We start from the raw sequence: 12559 nt of genomic DNA, 5'->3' as shown, positions 1-12559 counted from the left end.
GGTGAGGCGGGATGCATACTCCCAATCAGCTCACGAGCTGGGCTTCTTGAGAGTTCAAGCTTGTGATGAATCGAGGAAAGTGGGAACATGTCTACGGCATTGACCGTTGGGCTCGTAAGCTTTTGCTGGTAAAGTCAAGTTTGTATGTGCATAAGCAGACATCTCAATTCAGACGACTTTGACAAGCGTAAGTCGGGCCCAGCCAGGTTGGGAGAGTTTAGCTTGACTCGGGTATGCCTTGCTCGCTTACATTTTGATGGATACAACAACAAGTACCTCCGGTTCGAACAAGAAGACTTGGCCACGTTAGATATATGTCGCGTCTGGCGTCTTTGCGTTTCTGGTCTGATGCCATGTCCACAAAATTTCCCCTTAATGGTTTCGATGGTCGTCAGTGGTGACACCCTCATTTTGATATTCTATGCCACCCACAGTTGCAGAATAGCTTTTACAGGCGCTGAAGCTGGCGAAAGTGTATAAGTTCACTGCTGAATGGCTTCGTGGGCCCTTCTACCTTTTGCAACATGAGGTCAAACTCGGAAGGCGGGTTGTGATACAGACACCAGACCTCATCGTGTTAAAGCTGGAAGTCTCGAATCAAACTTCGTGGAGATGGCCAAAGTAAAATGAAGATTCAGCGGCTAAGCTGAAAATTGTGTCTGCGTTTAAGGCTCCTGTCTCCGCAAGCAGCAAAGGACGCTGCCGTTTTGCCGTGCTGCCGTGTTGCCGTGTTGCCGTCCGTTCATCTCAAGTTACCTAGTTTCGCCGTCTATGTCCGAAAGGGGAAACTGTGGGACTTCGTGAGGGCTCGCTTCACCTACAACTTCACCTTCGCGCAAGTTTGGTGGGATCATTGATCACAAGGCAAAGACCAGAAATGAAGGTGAGAGGAACAGAAGAGAAGCATTCAGACTTACCATGGAAGGTAGTGGAATTAAATATTACTCACGTGCTACTTTCCCCACCGTAAAATCTCACGGCTGGCGAGAGGTAAGGTGAGGTCGGACCAGAAACATATATGTGATCCAGAGAACCACCCAAGTCTCTTGCCAGAGAAGATCTTCCACCTTCTGTAGTTGATTCTCTTCTAAAACATTCACATAGACAACGTCGAGAATCTTCCGACTTTCTCCAACAAGAGAAGCGGAAAGCTCATACTACCCGACATTTGACAACGCAAGGCGCTATCGTATCTGACTTTGCATGAATCTTGTACACCTGGCAATATCACACATGACACGCATCATTGATCGGCAGGCCCGAGATAATTTGCGATAATATTCATAGAGATGGATCGACAAGTCCCCAACGACAAGCGGCAGCGGGAGACCACAGTCGGAGAGTGGCCCAAGATGCCGGGTCAGTTTCCAGGAGTTTGTTTCATTCCTCCTCTGTTATTAATCAAGCAATAGAATTCTGAGCGGCGGCACTCTAACAGTAAATTTCTTCAGGTACAAACGAACATCATCAAATGGTCCGACGTTCGACAGGCAGCCAACATCTCCAAGCCGCCTATCTCTCCGACGATCGATCCTGAAGTACAGGGGTTTTGGAAGTGGATTGAAGGCATCAACGCCTCCTTGGCCGAGATTCACCGCAAGCTAGACTTTCTGCTTTCTGCACATGTGAGAGCCACGCTTTCCGAGGAATGGAAGCGCACTACAAGAATCTATAGAAGAGCACTTCGATGGGCACCAATCTGGCCAACTCTTGCCACCGTCTCAATCTCCATTAGCAAACCATTGCGGATACTGTGCAGAAGTTGGCTACCACGACGAAGCAAGTTAATGATCTGACTAGTAAAATCAGTCAATTAGAGGATAGTGCTGAAGTTACTGTGTCTTTCAGGTCGTCGGGATGCAAGTGAGTTCTTAGCAAAGCCAAAGACGCTTTGCGCAACAAGGGCACTGCCGGTTTACAGACAGTAGATGACTTCATGAATGGTCGATGTTCATGCGATATTTAGATCACTCTGTCCCTTCACTTCACAAGGAATTGCTGGCATTAATTCTGGCTGAGCATAGCAAAATACCCTCCTTTGGCTTTCATACAGCGCATTGTGTACAAATAAAAATAGCGTTGGATGGTTTTGAGATTGAACAGAAGTGACGGGATACTGGACGAAATAAGGGGAAAGAGCGAATAAATGCCGCACTGCGGTACTGTTTCCTTGTGGATTGTCACGACAATTTCTGGAGTCATGGGCTCCCTGGGTTTATGAAAGACCTACCACATAATTTGAGACAGCCCGCAGGACTTCCATGATAAATATTACTTAGAAGCAGTAATAAAGTGAGTCGTCATGGCACTATAGAAGTCTAGAGATGCTTTATCGTTGGAACGGGGCGAGCAGACCAACTCTGTCATCTTCAACATTCCCCATTGTCGATGTAAACCCACGCTGTTTGACGCCTTCCAAGGCAGCAGAAGAGGCGTTTTCAGACGTCCGCGACTGTGAGCGTTGTCCTATCACAACCTCCAAGGCTGCTTTGATATCGACTTTCTTCCCGTAAAGTGGTGACCTCCAGGCAATATGATCATCAGGGCGAACAAGAATAGCGTCTCTACCCCAGATTTGCCTCGCACGGGCCTCTTCCGGTAAGTGCACCTTTTTGAGCGGAACCTTGAGCAGAGTTGCTGCGGCCCCAAATTCTAGACTCCAATTCCCAGCTTCAGTGAAGTCAACAATTGTGAATCCAGGTCCAAAAAGGTCGAAGATACTCGTTGTTCCATCTTTGAGATAGACGTGGGGAGCCCGCCCACCGGGCCAAGAGGATGGTACAAAAGTACGAGCATCCCAGGAAGGCTCCTGTCTTTCTTCTCCAATATCCTCCTGCAGAATGACAGGTGATCCGTTGTATCGGTATCCCATCTCGATTCCATGATCCTTGTTCTCGCCTTGGTGAGCCTCAGTGTGAGCTCTTATGCGATCAAGCAACGCTCTGCGTTCTCCACTGTTGGAAAGGGTATCTGGTCCTCCATCGGTAACCCACTTGACATACGTCTGATGGACCTGAAAGTGTTGCCCAGATCGCTCAATGTTGCGAATGGCAACCGGTTTCCGTTCGATTTCGTAAGAGTGAAGCAGTTCTTGGCCTCCCCAACCATTCAGAACAGCTGACAGCTTCCAACCTATGTCGAAGGAATCGCCGACAGCCGTATTCATGCCGTATCCACCAGTGGGGATATTTTGATGGGCAGCGTCACCGGCTAAGAAGATTCGGAGAGTTTCTGAGGCAAATCGCTCTGCGACGGCGATATTTGGGCGCCACGAGCTGCAAACAAGGATGTCATCTACCTTGATAGGATACGGGGCCAAAGAACCGCCTAGCACTTGATAGATAGACTCTTTTGGATCCAAAGATTTCCAATCTGTGTCGAGAGAGATGGGGAGATGAATGGTCCAAGTGTCGATTTCGTCTTGGGATATTATGACGCCGCCGCTGGTGAAAAATATGTGCCAGAACTGACCCTGCTTGTGAAGCGCTGTCAGATCTCGCGATTTGAAATGAACAAGATACATTGCGGAGGGCCTGGAAGACGCATTATCAGAATGGGGCCTGTTTGACGGCGAATTATCAGAACTTACACAGGACCACCAATCATCTTGATATCTAGTTGTCGACGGACGCTACTTCCAGCGCCGTCACAACCGACCAAGTACTGGCTGACGACCAGATGCCGTTCTCCAGTGACGACATCGACAAGATTCGATTCCAAACCGTCGGGAGTTTCCGCGAAACTTTCGAATTTGAGGCCATAGTAGTCCTCGATAAGATCCTCAGTCTCTATGCGACGCTTCAGCCAAGCTTCAAAGATTGCCTGGCTACAGCGCTGATAGGGCTCCCTCGGCATCGACCCATCGTTACAATCGCGAATGCGCTGTCGCCACTCGTCTGGCGAAGAAAGACTGTAAAATCTCGTCAGAGAACGCAAGATTGGGACTGTAAAACGTTGTGACTCTTGCGAGGTCGTACCCATTTGTTGATAAGCTCCCCGTCTTTTGACAGACCCGTGCTGAAGAGCACATCGAATGAGTAGTGTTGCGGGACACCTTGAGCCCGGAAGTCATCTGCAATCCCAAGTTTCCTGAATAGCTCCATGCTTCGACAATTGGTTATATCCATCTTGGGCCATTTGGTTGAATCTAGGTTTCGCTCCACCATCATGCTCTTCACGCCATTCTTTGCCAGCTGGACTGCTTGAAGCAGGCCAGCAGGACCGGCGCCAACGATCAGAACTGGCACATGATGCTCGATGACCTGCGCATAAAATACTTAGTACTCATCAGCGCATCGAATTGGGCAATGGAATGTCTTACGTACCAGATCTGAAGCCATCTCTTTTTTGTTCGAAGACTTTGATTATGTAAATTTTGGTGAGTAAAGGTTCTGTTCAAGTCACATTTCGCAAGCCGAGAACAATGTGTTCGCCAGCTGCTTTGGTATCTTCATGTTAGTTTTATTCAAAGCTTTTTGCCCACCAATACCTCTACAGGCTGGAAATGCCATCCATCAGGCTCCCAGTACTCACAATACCGGCTTCCACGGCGAAGCTCTTCGACCGGGCATCTTCCTTTCGGTTCCGTCTCTACGCGTGCCTAACAAGCCTGGGACGGCATTCCGGAATGCCGCGGTTGGCCGGCCCCACCTGGGCAAATACCTAAAACAGCCGACTTAGCATGTTTAAAGTTTGGCAAAGACTATATGCACAGATACTAACGGTGCTAGACTGAAGCTCCTTACATTTTTAATACGCCATCATGGAGAACTTGGTAACGTCAATCTGTAATCAATGGATTAGAAACCAATGATGGAAACAGATTGGGCCTTTCTTGGTTGCCAAGCCTGATCAACTCGCGCGGGGAAATGGATTCAAGGGAGGACTAAATCCACACGTGCTTCCCCAAAGTGGACTTTACTTACCCCAGACGAACTATGTTGCCGATCAAGTTACCTCCGAAGCGTCCTGTGCTTTAAACCCGCCGAACCCCGCATCTTTTAATCGCCTTACACCGTGAATCCGGCAGTGCCGGTCACTTGAAATCTGGGGTAGCTAGCGGGGCGCAGTTTCAGGTTGCCTTCTGCATCTGCGCGGCCATCGTCACGAGTGAATACGATTCACAAGATTACTCGTACTTCTAGCGCATGTGACTTCCGATTGTTTACCCCTGAGACCGATCTGAAAAGACGTATCCGCGATGGAGGTCGACACGACTGAGGCTGAAAAGACGCAGCAAAATCGCAGTTCGAACGAGGACCAACCGATCGTAACTCTCTCTCTAGAGAGGGGATTTCGTGCCTGTATTGAGTGCCGGCGGTACGTCGCCATTCGACCCAAAGCTACTCCCTCGTCTCGTCACCGTAGCTAATGTTGTTTTTCCGTCTCCCATTGCAGCAAGAAGACACGATGTATGGAAACAAAGATGGCCTGTCCGAATCCTTTATACATGTAGAATCCGCTGACTACGAAGCTGCAGGCGACATGCGACAGCCCATCTGTGGTCTTTGTCGGAGAACGGGAGGATGCTGTACATTTCCGACAAGGAGGAAAGCCCCGGAATTTCGGAAGCGGCCTACGAAGGCGAGGGACGCGAATATGATAGACCCGCAGAGGATTGGTTCGACCGACCGCCCTTTCGTGACTCGTGGTTGATACTAAGCTCTCAACTAGAATATCTTGTTGGTCTGCTCGAATCCAGGCTCGAAGAGACCCCGAAGAGCCAAAGCTCAACATGTGAATCACCAGGAAGGGATACAGGGAGTGTTCAATCGAGCGCCACGAGCCCAAGTTTTTCCGAATCAACCGGAACGTGTCGAGAAGATGCCTCGGGGCAGCAAATCTCCGGGATTCCAAATAGCACTGCCGCCATGCCAACAGGCCCTGGCCTCGCTTCTCGGACTCACGAATATGTTGAGGCCGAGACCGTGGACAGCAACCAGCAGCCAAGCACGGCATCAACCTGGACTGGAATACCCGATGATGTGGTGACAGAGCTTGTCAATCTATATTTTGACAAGATCCAAGCGTGGCTGCCACTCCTCCATCGGCCAAACTTCTTTGCCCAATACTTGGCCGACGGCAGCTTCCACAGTGATAGGCTACAAAAGGTCTCGTTACAAGAGGCCTTGCTGTTTTTCGGTATCTTTGCCCTCGCCGCCCGACACTCCAAGCATGAATATTTTAAAGATATGGCGTCGCCGAATCGCGGCGAAAGGTTTGCGGAGCAAGCGATAAAATACTACGCCGAATTACGGTCTGCTGATTTTGAAACGAACTTGGAATATTTACAGGGCTGCATTCTACTGGCTTTTTACCTCTATACGAGCGGCCCAAGTCACCAAGCATGGATCCTGACTGGGGTATGCGTCCGCCTAGCTTACGACCTAGACCTGTGCTGCATGGACGAAGATGAAGACGTCAACGAAACCGCCGCGGAATGGTCGGCGGCAGAAGAGCGGAGGAGGGCGTTTTGGCTCGTGTGGGAACTCGATACATTTGCTTCCATCTTGTCAATGCGCCCGCGAGGACTCAACAGCCAACGGATCGTCGTACGTCTTCCGGCCAGCGACCAAGCTTGGTTCTCCAATCATCCGTGCGAGTCTCCAGCGATTCCTCCCGATCCAGCTCAGGCTTGGAAAGTCCTGCTCGACTCTCCAAACAATGACGAACGAGCGTGGTTCCTCCTGGCCAACCATCTCATGGCCTTGGCATACGAGGCAGCGTCAGGCCGTCACAAGTCTCAGCGAGACCACAGCGAGCTCACGAGTTCGATTACATACTTTTCCCTTGCAGTATCGCAGCGATATGGTCTGGAAACCAACCCTCCCGCTTTCGTTGCTGGGACTTTTGCAAGGGATAACTGGATCATCGGCATGCACCTGATGCTGGCATGCACTAGAGCATGTCTCTCAGTTCTCACGGTTGGCCCCGTGGCAGGAATAGAGACCTTTGGAGATGACTTCTCAAGAATTCTCAACCGCTGGCACCCTGAATACATCGCTCTCAGTCATCCATTCTTTGCTGGGACACTTCTCTATGCCCGAACGTACCCCTCCCTGTCTTCAACACGGCCTCTCAGTGTCTCATGTAACCAGGAACTGGCGGCTCTCATTCTTTCCCACTTTGCGACCTTCTGGAAGTTAGGTTCCTTGCTACTAGGTGAGTCCATCGCTTTCCAGACAGGCACCTTCGACTAAGCGTAATGATGCAAATCTTCGTAGGCCTAGTGACTTCCAAGTCAAGCTACGACGAACAGTTTCGCAAAACCCAATGCTCGATGACGAAATACTGCAAGATATACTTCTCCCACTTGTCCATTCAACATGAATCACCAGGAGGCCGAAATCCAGCTCAGGTAGAGATGCGCCATTCAAACATGAGCTCTGCCCGCGAAGAGATTGTTCAGCCGCAAGAGGCTTGCCAATCTCCTGGAGAACTATTCAACATTCAATTTGGACTTGATGAGGTTGCGAGTGACGCAGTACAGCTGCCAACAGACACATTGGAAGGAGTGTACAACTGGTGCTCTCCAACACAGATGGACTATCTCTGCGGCGATAGCCGGGGGTTCGGCTGCTTCGAGTAGATTCTCGTCACCTGCGGGCGCACAGGATTTTGAGGTGATGTAACCACGTTGGAAATCAACTTCTGGGGCAACTTGAATTTAAAAAGTGTCCATATCGAGCCGGCCACATTGTCTTAGTTGCTACATGAAGGTGTGATCTGCTACCACGCACACCTTTAGTAGTTAGGAAGACTCGTCGTGCAATCCTGGAACCTGATTATCAAGGCTCTATTCCGTGGATTGCACCGATATTGCTTGCAGTCTTCTGGGCATCCGAAACAAAGTGGTCCTCAAATTACCAGTGGCTTGCTTAATCGTGGTGGTGCCGCGTGTCAACATTGCTGACGACTTGAAGATGCACGCATCGCCGACACATTCTACGTTCACGTACGGTCCGAAGTAAGGCTTCACTCTTTGTTGTTATAACACCATGCGTCATTCTAGAAACTTTCGCTTCCCGCTATTTTCGTCGAGTGTCAAAAGACCATCCGGTTCGCAATTTTCCCCAGTCCTGTGATCTCTACTTCTACCACGTCACCGTCCTTGAGAAACGCGTCTCGAAAGTATCCGACCCCAGAGGGTGTGCCCGTCATAATTACCGTTCCCTTCCGTAATGTTGTTCCTCGCGAAAGATGCGCGATAATCTGGGCAACTGACCAAATCATATCACTTGTGTCGGTTTCCTGCACGACCTCCCCGTTGACCATCGTCTTGAGGTGCAGCTTTTGGGGATCTGGCACCCGCTCGGCTGACCAAATGGCTGGACCAACAGGTGCGAACCTGTCGAAAGATTTTGCATAACAGAACTGTCCACCAGAAGCCTCTGGCAGTTGGAAATTCCTCGCGGACACGTCGTTTCCAGCCGTGTATCCCAGCACGTAGTCTAGAGCCTGTTCTTCTGGGACATTTTTGGCATCTCGTCCGATGATGACGACGAGTTCCCCTTCGTAATCGAGTTGGACTTGCGCGTCAGGGTGAGCCTTGACATCGTCAAACGGGCCTGCCATAGAATCGCTGGGCTTAGTGAAGATTACTGGATAGGTTGGTACCTTCAACTAGAGGTTTGGTTGATACGTCAGTAAACTTTTCCTTGGTAACATACGCCATTGTCAGGGCAGAACATGGGTATGGAATAGACCTGTGCTTCTTCTGCGTGTTGCCTGTAGTTGAGCCCGACGCAGATGATGATCGGACAGCTCTCAAGTGGGCATAAAAGCTACTCAATTATCGTAAGTAAGGAGAAAGCTTGAAAGGGTGGATGAAATACTTTGGAAACTTTGATCTCGCGTCCGGTGGACTTCAACTGGTGCCATGGGCTGCCACTGAGCTCCAAGATTGTGTAGCCTTTCTCATCCCCAGAATCGACCAGATCACCATACCTAGTCCCACCATCTTCCTCAAATCGGACGAGTTGATTGAAAGGCATTATGAAAGGTGCTTCGTTATACAGATTCCATCCAGAAGGGCTGCAAGTGGGGTTTCCTGTCTGGAGCAGTCCGATTGCGTCTAGCACTCAAATTGAATTCGGGTGAGCCGGATCACGATTGATAACGAGCTTTATTCACGGAGTTCATAAACTGCCGATAAATTGCCTTCCACTAGAACTGGTTCTTTGGGAACTTTCATCTGCCTCCTCCGAGAGATAAAGGTAAAAGGGCGGTCTTCGCGGCAGAACCGTCCAATGCCGGCTGACGGACAGTAGTAAATAAATCCGCAAAGTGTCATCGCCATATCTGGAATATTAGGCTAAATCATACGAATAATTGATCCATTGAGTCAAAGGGCTCACCTCTCACCCAATCTGCTTTCGGTAAACCCTTTCAATTTGAGACGCACATCACGAATCTTACTCGCAATGGCCCCATCGCCTCAAAAAGTCAATGTCGTTCGCTTGAGCTCAGTTGTGTACCAGCATGTTGACGTCGACAAAGCAGCTTAATTTTTGGAAGACTTTGGTCTTCAAGAGGTTGCTCGGCAGGACGACCGCATCTACTTCGCTGGGTTTGGTGTCGACCCATATGTCTACGCTGTCGAAAAGGCTCCCGGAGCACTTTCACAGACCATCACGTAAGTGGCACTGTCGTGCAAGGATTGTTACATTCGTTGATGGTAGATACAAGAGCTTCTTCCTCAGCGTCCACCCATTTGGCCAGACACCTTTTGTTCATCATGCCAGTTTTGAGGTGAATGACATGGACACAGAAGCCCTCGGCCATGAGTGGCTGCTGAAAAAGGGGTACACCAACTGTTGGGGAATAGGACGACACGTCCTAGGCAGCCAGCTCTTTGACTACTGGTAAGCACAACTAACTAACAATCCCTCTCTCTCTTCTGGTACAATACTGGAAGATCATTCTGTTAACCGTTGATGTGCTTCATACATGTAGGTTTGATAGCTCTGGAAACATTCTTGAACATTATTGCGACGGCGACCTGGTCAACGAAAATACTCCAGCTACACGATCTCCGGAAGCACCAGACTCACTCCACATTTGGGGCCCGAACGTTCCTCTTGGATTTGTGACAGGTAGAATTGAGGATGCCGGGAAGCCGATCTTGCCACCTGTAGCTTGAACTCTGGCACGATGCGCATGCAGTGAGCTCATCTTGCGGTAGCAGGCGGTATGGCTCATCAGATGCTTCGATCCAAGACACGTATGTAGATTAAGTCGATTGTGTATCTGGTTTGCTGGCTTCAAGATGCGTCTGTGGTTTTGGGCGAAAATAAACCCTAATATCAATTCTCTCTCAACTTTCCTAGTTCATGCACCCACCCTGGTCATATAGATCTTTGATAGTGAAAATGCATGAAGCGCTTAGAATTCAGACGGTGAAGACGTGCAACAAAATACGATGATTTGTTTGAAATCAGACCGTTCATGACAAGAAAGGCTGTTCACCCCGCAACTCGCGAGTAAAGAAACAATTTGGACAATTTCGAAGATGAAATCAACGGCCCGGGCTTCCTTGACCATGACTTTGCACAAAGGCGCGATCTGGCCATGGGGTCAGGTTCAATAACGCATCGGAAAAGCCCGGTCAACGACGGCAAACTCACCGTTCCGGATTTTTGGTGGCATCGATCAGGGTTCCCTTCTTCGGCAACCCAATTCCATCTGATCTCGGCGCGTCAGGATACTGATGCATTGGTTCTCCTCAACCAGCCCTATATAAGAATCGAGTCGGAGAGAATCCAGTTAAAACTGCCATTTTGTCGATTTAACTCAATGCGAAATCTGCCTCTCTAAATCCCACTTTGCCAATTTTAGGATGAAGGTAGTAGTGATTGGAGCCGGGATCGGCGGATTGGTTTGCGCTATCTCCTGCCGTCGCGAAGGACTCGACGTCGTGGTCCTCGAACAAGCTCCCGGTTTGAAACCAGTGAGTATCAGTCTTTGTTAAAGATAATCGCCCTACTTTCCTTGGCAGTCAGTTTTTCCATGGCGCTCCGTTAATAACACAGAATAGGTCGGCGCCGGTATACAAATTCCTCCCAACGCTGCCCGTATCGTTCGCAAACTTGGTCTCCTGCCTCAACTATTAGAAAAGGCCATCTTGGTCGACACAATTGATTACCTCCGATACAAAGATGGCAAGGTTCTCTTCCAGATAGAAGCTGGTGACAAAATCAAGAAGGCGTACGGTGATATTTGGATGTTAGTTGCCGGTGCAGCCTGCGGCGCATTACGCCCGATTGCAGACCTACGAAAACTGGGCTGACAATTCAATCAGGGTCATTGCTCGACCACATTACCATGATGTACTGTGGAACGCGGCCAAAGAAGCTGGCGTGGAGTTGAGACTGGGCTCGGAGGCAGTTGAGATCGATTTCGAGGACCCAAGTGTGCGCCTCGCGACTGGTGAGGTTGTCAGTGGCGACGTCGTTATCGGCGCCGACGGTCAGTTATGCTCACATCCCCTCTTACTCTCTAATCTCACCTGCTTCTGGTATCCCCTCATGCCAGTGCAACACTAATCGAGTGTCATGTAGGTCTCTGGTCGAGATCAAGAGATCAAATCCTTGGGCGCCACTCGCCTCCCTCCGAAACGGGGGATCTAGCCTATCGAGCTACAGTAAGTTTGCAGCAAATGAAAGACTTTGGAGATCCTCGAATAGACGACATGATCAAGCATAAAACTGTCAAATGCTGGATGGGTCCGAACAAGCATTGCGTTCTTTACCCCATAGACGGCGGACAAATGTTCAACCTCGTGATTCTGTGCCCAGATGATCTCTCCAAAGATGTCAGGCAGGCGCCTGGGGATGTGGAAGAGATGAGGGCTTTGTTCGCCGGGTGGGATGAAAGGTACATCCAATCCACAGCCCCCTAGATGTCAGCTGCAACACTAATCAGACTTTCGCAGGCTGACAAAAATGCTATCGTGCGTTCCGTCCGTTTTGAAATGGAAGCTATGCCATCATGAAGAATTGAGAGCTTGGCGGAGGGTAAAACTCCACTTCAATTGCGAAGTGAATCTGGATCACTACTGACCCGAAACAGGGGCCAATAGCATTACTCGGGGACGCATGCCATCCCACCCTACCGTACCAAGCACAGGGCGCAGCAATGGCGGTAGAAGATGGTGCTGTGCTCGGCAAGTTACTTGGCCAGTTATTCAATTCAGGTCTGTACAAAAGCGGAGCTAGAGACAATGTGTTGGATATGCTAGAGATCTATGAGAACTTGCGAAAGTCACGAACCACTGTCAACGTTCAGGGGGCGAGGTCGAATCAGCAAGCATATCATTTACCAGACGGGCCCCTTCAAGAGGCCAGGGACGCTTGGCTCAGATCTGGTCCGGCGACTGCTTCGCCAGACGGGTTCACCTTTGCAGATTCAGCTTATCTCAGGGTGACTTTGGGGTTCGATGCCGTGGGGGAAAGTGTCGATGCATTTGAGAGGTGGAAGGCTTTCCACGCTTTCCCAAGGCACCCCCTCTAGTAACGCGCAGGAAAGACGAGTTGCTGTACTATCAATGCATTCTACTTCT

At 49.8% G+C, this 12559-nt stretch overlaps 6 protein-coding genes across 6 annotated transcripts; 4 read left to right on the top strand and 2 right to left on the bottom strand.

Annotated features, from left to right (window-relative positions):
- Nucleotides 1-1289: 1289 nt before the first annotated feature.
- Nucleotides 1290-1796, top strand: CORC01_09520 (uncharacterized protein; the record flags this gene model as incomplete). The annotated part of the gene is made up of 2 exons (XM_022621149.1): nt 1290-1394; nt 1452-1796. The coding sequence occupies 2 exons, from the start codon at nt 1290-1292 to the stop codon at nt 1794-1796; spliced, it is 450 nt and encodes a 149-aa protein (XP_022472295.1).
- Nucleotides 1797-2329: 533 nt separating this feature from the next.
- Nucleotides 2330-4340, bottom strand: CORC01_09519 (FAD binding domain-containing protein; the record flags this gene model as incomplete). The annotated part of the gene is made up of 4 exons (XM_022621148.1): nt 2330-3533; nt 3590-3896; nt 3962-4262; nt 4326-4340. 4 exons carry the CDS (start codon nt 4338-4340, stop codon nt 2330-2332), a joined length of 1827 nt encoding a protein of 608 aa, XP_022472294.1.
- An 860-nt stretch (nt 4341-5200) lies between these two features.
- CORC01_09518 (uncharacterized protein) lies at nt 5201-7588 on the top strand (the record flags this gene model as incomplete). Its single annotated transcript, XM_022621147.1, has 3 exons — nt 5201-5319; nt 5480-7161; nt 7224-7588. 3 exons carry the CDS (start codon nt 5201-5203, stop codon nt 7586-7588), a joined length of 2166 nt encoding a protein of 721 aa, XP_022472293.1.
- Nucleotides 7589-8043: 455 nt separating this feature from the next.
- On the bottom strand, nt 8044-8574 carry CORC01_09517 (uncharacterized protein; the record flags this gene model as incomplete). Its single annotated transcript, XM_022621146.1, has 1 exon — nt 8044-8574. One exon carries the CDS (start codon nt 8572-8574, stop codon nt 8044-8046), a length of 531 nt encoding a protein of 176 aa, XP_022472292.1.
- An 848-nt stretch (nt 8575-9422) lies between these two features.
- Nucleotides 9423-10141, top strand: CORC01_09516 (glyoxalase; the record flags this gene model as incomplete). The annotated part of the gene is made up of 4 exons (XM_022621145.1): nt 9423-9452; nt 9546-9634; nt 9744-9863; nt 9955-10141. 4 exons carry the CDS (start codon nt 9423-9425, stop codon nt 10139-10141), a joined length of 426 nt encoding a protein of 141 aa, XP_022472291.1.
- A 696-nt stretch (nt 10142-10837) lies between these two features.
- Nucleotides 10838-11899, top strand: CORC01_09515 (uncharacterized protein; the record flags this gene model as incomplete). The annotated part of the gene is made up of 4 exons (XM_022621144.1): nt 10838-10948; nt 11036-11223; nt 11300-11466; nt 11559-11899. The coding sequence occupies 4 exons, from the start codon at nt 10838-10840 to the stop codon at nt 11897-11899; spliced, it is 807 nt and encodes a 268-aa protein (XP_022472290.1).
- Nucleotides 11900-12559: the final 660 nt, after the last annotated feature.

The sequence above is a fragment of the Colletotrichum orchidophilum genome, assembly GCF_001831195.1.
Source record: "Colletotrichum orchidophilum strain IMI 309357 chromosome Unknown Scaffold_87.1, whole genome shotgun sequence".
NCBI lineage: Eukaryota > Fungi > Ascomycota > Sordariomycetes > Glomerellales > Glomerellaceae > Colletotrichum > Colletotrichum orchidophilum.
Note: the sequence above shows the minus strand (reverse complement) of the source record. Positions and strands in the feature narration are given on the sequence as shown.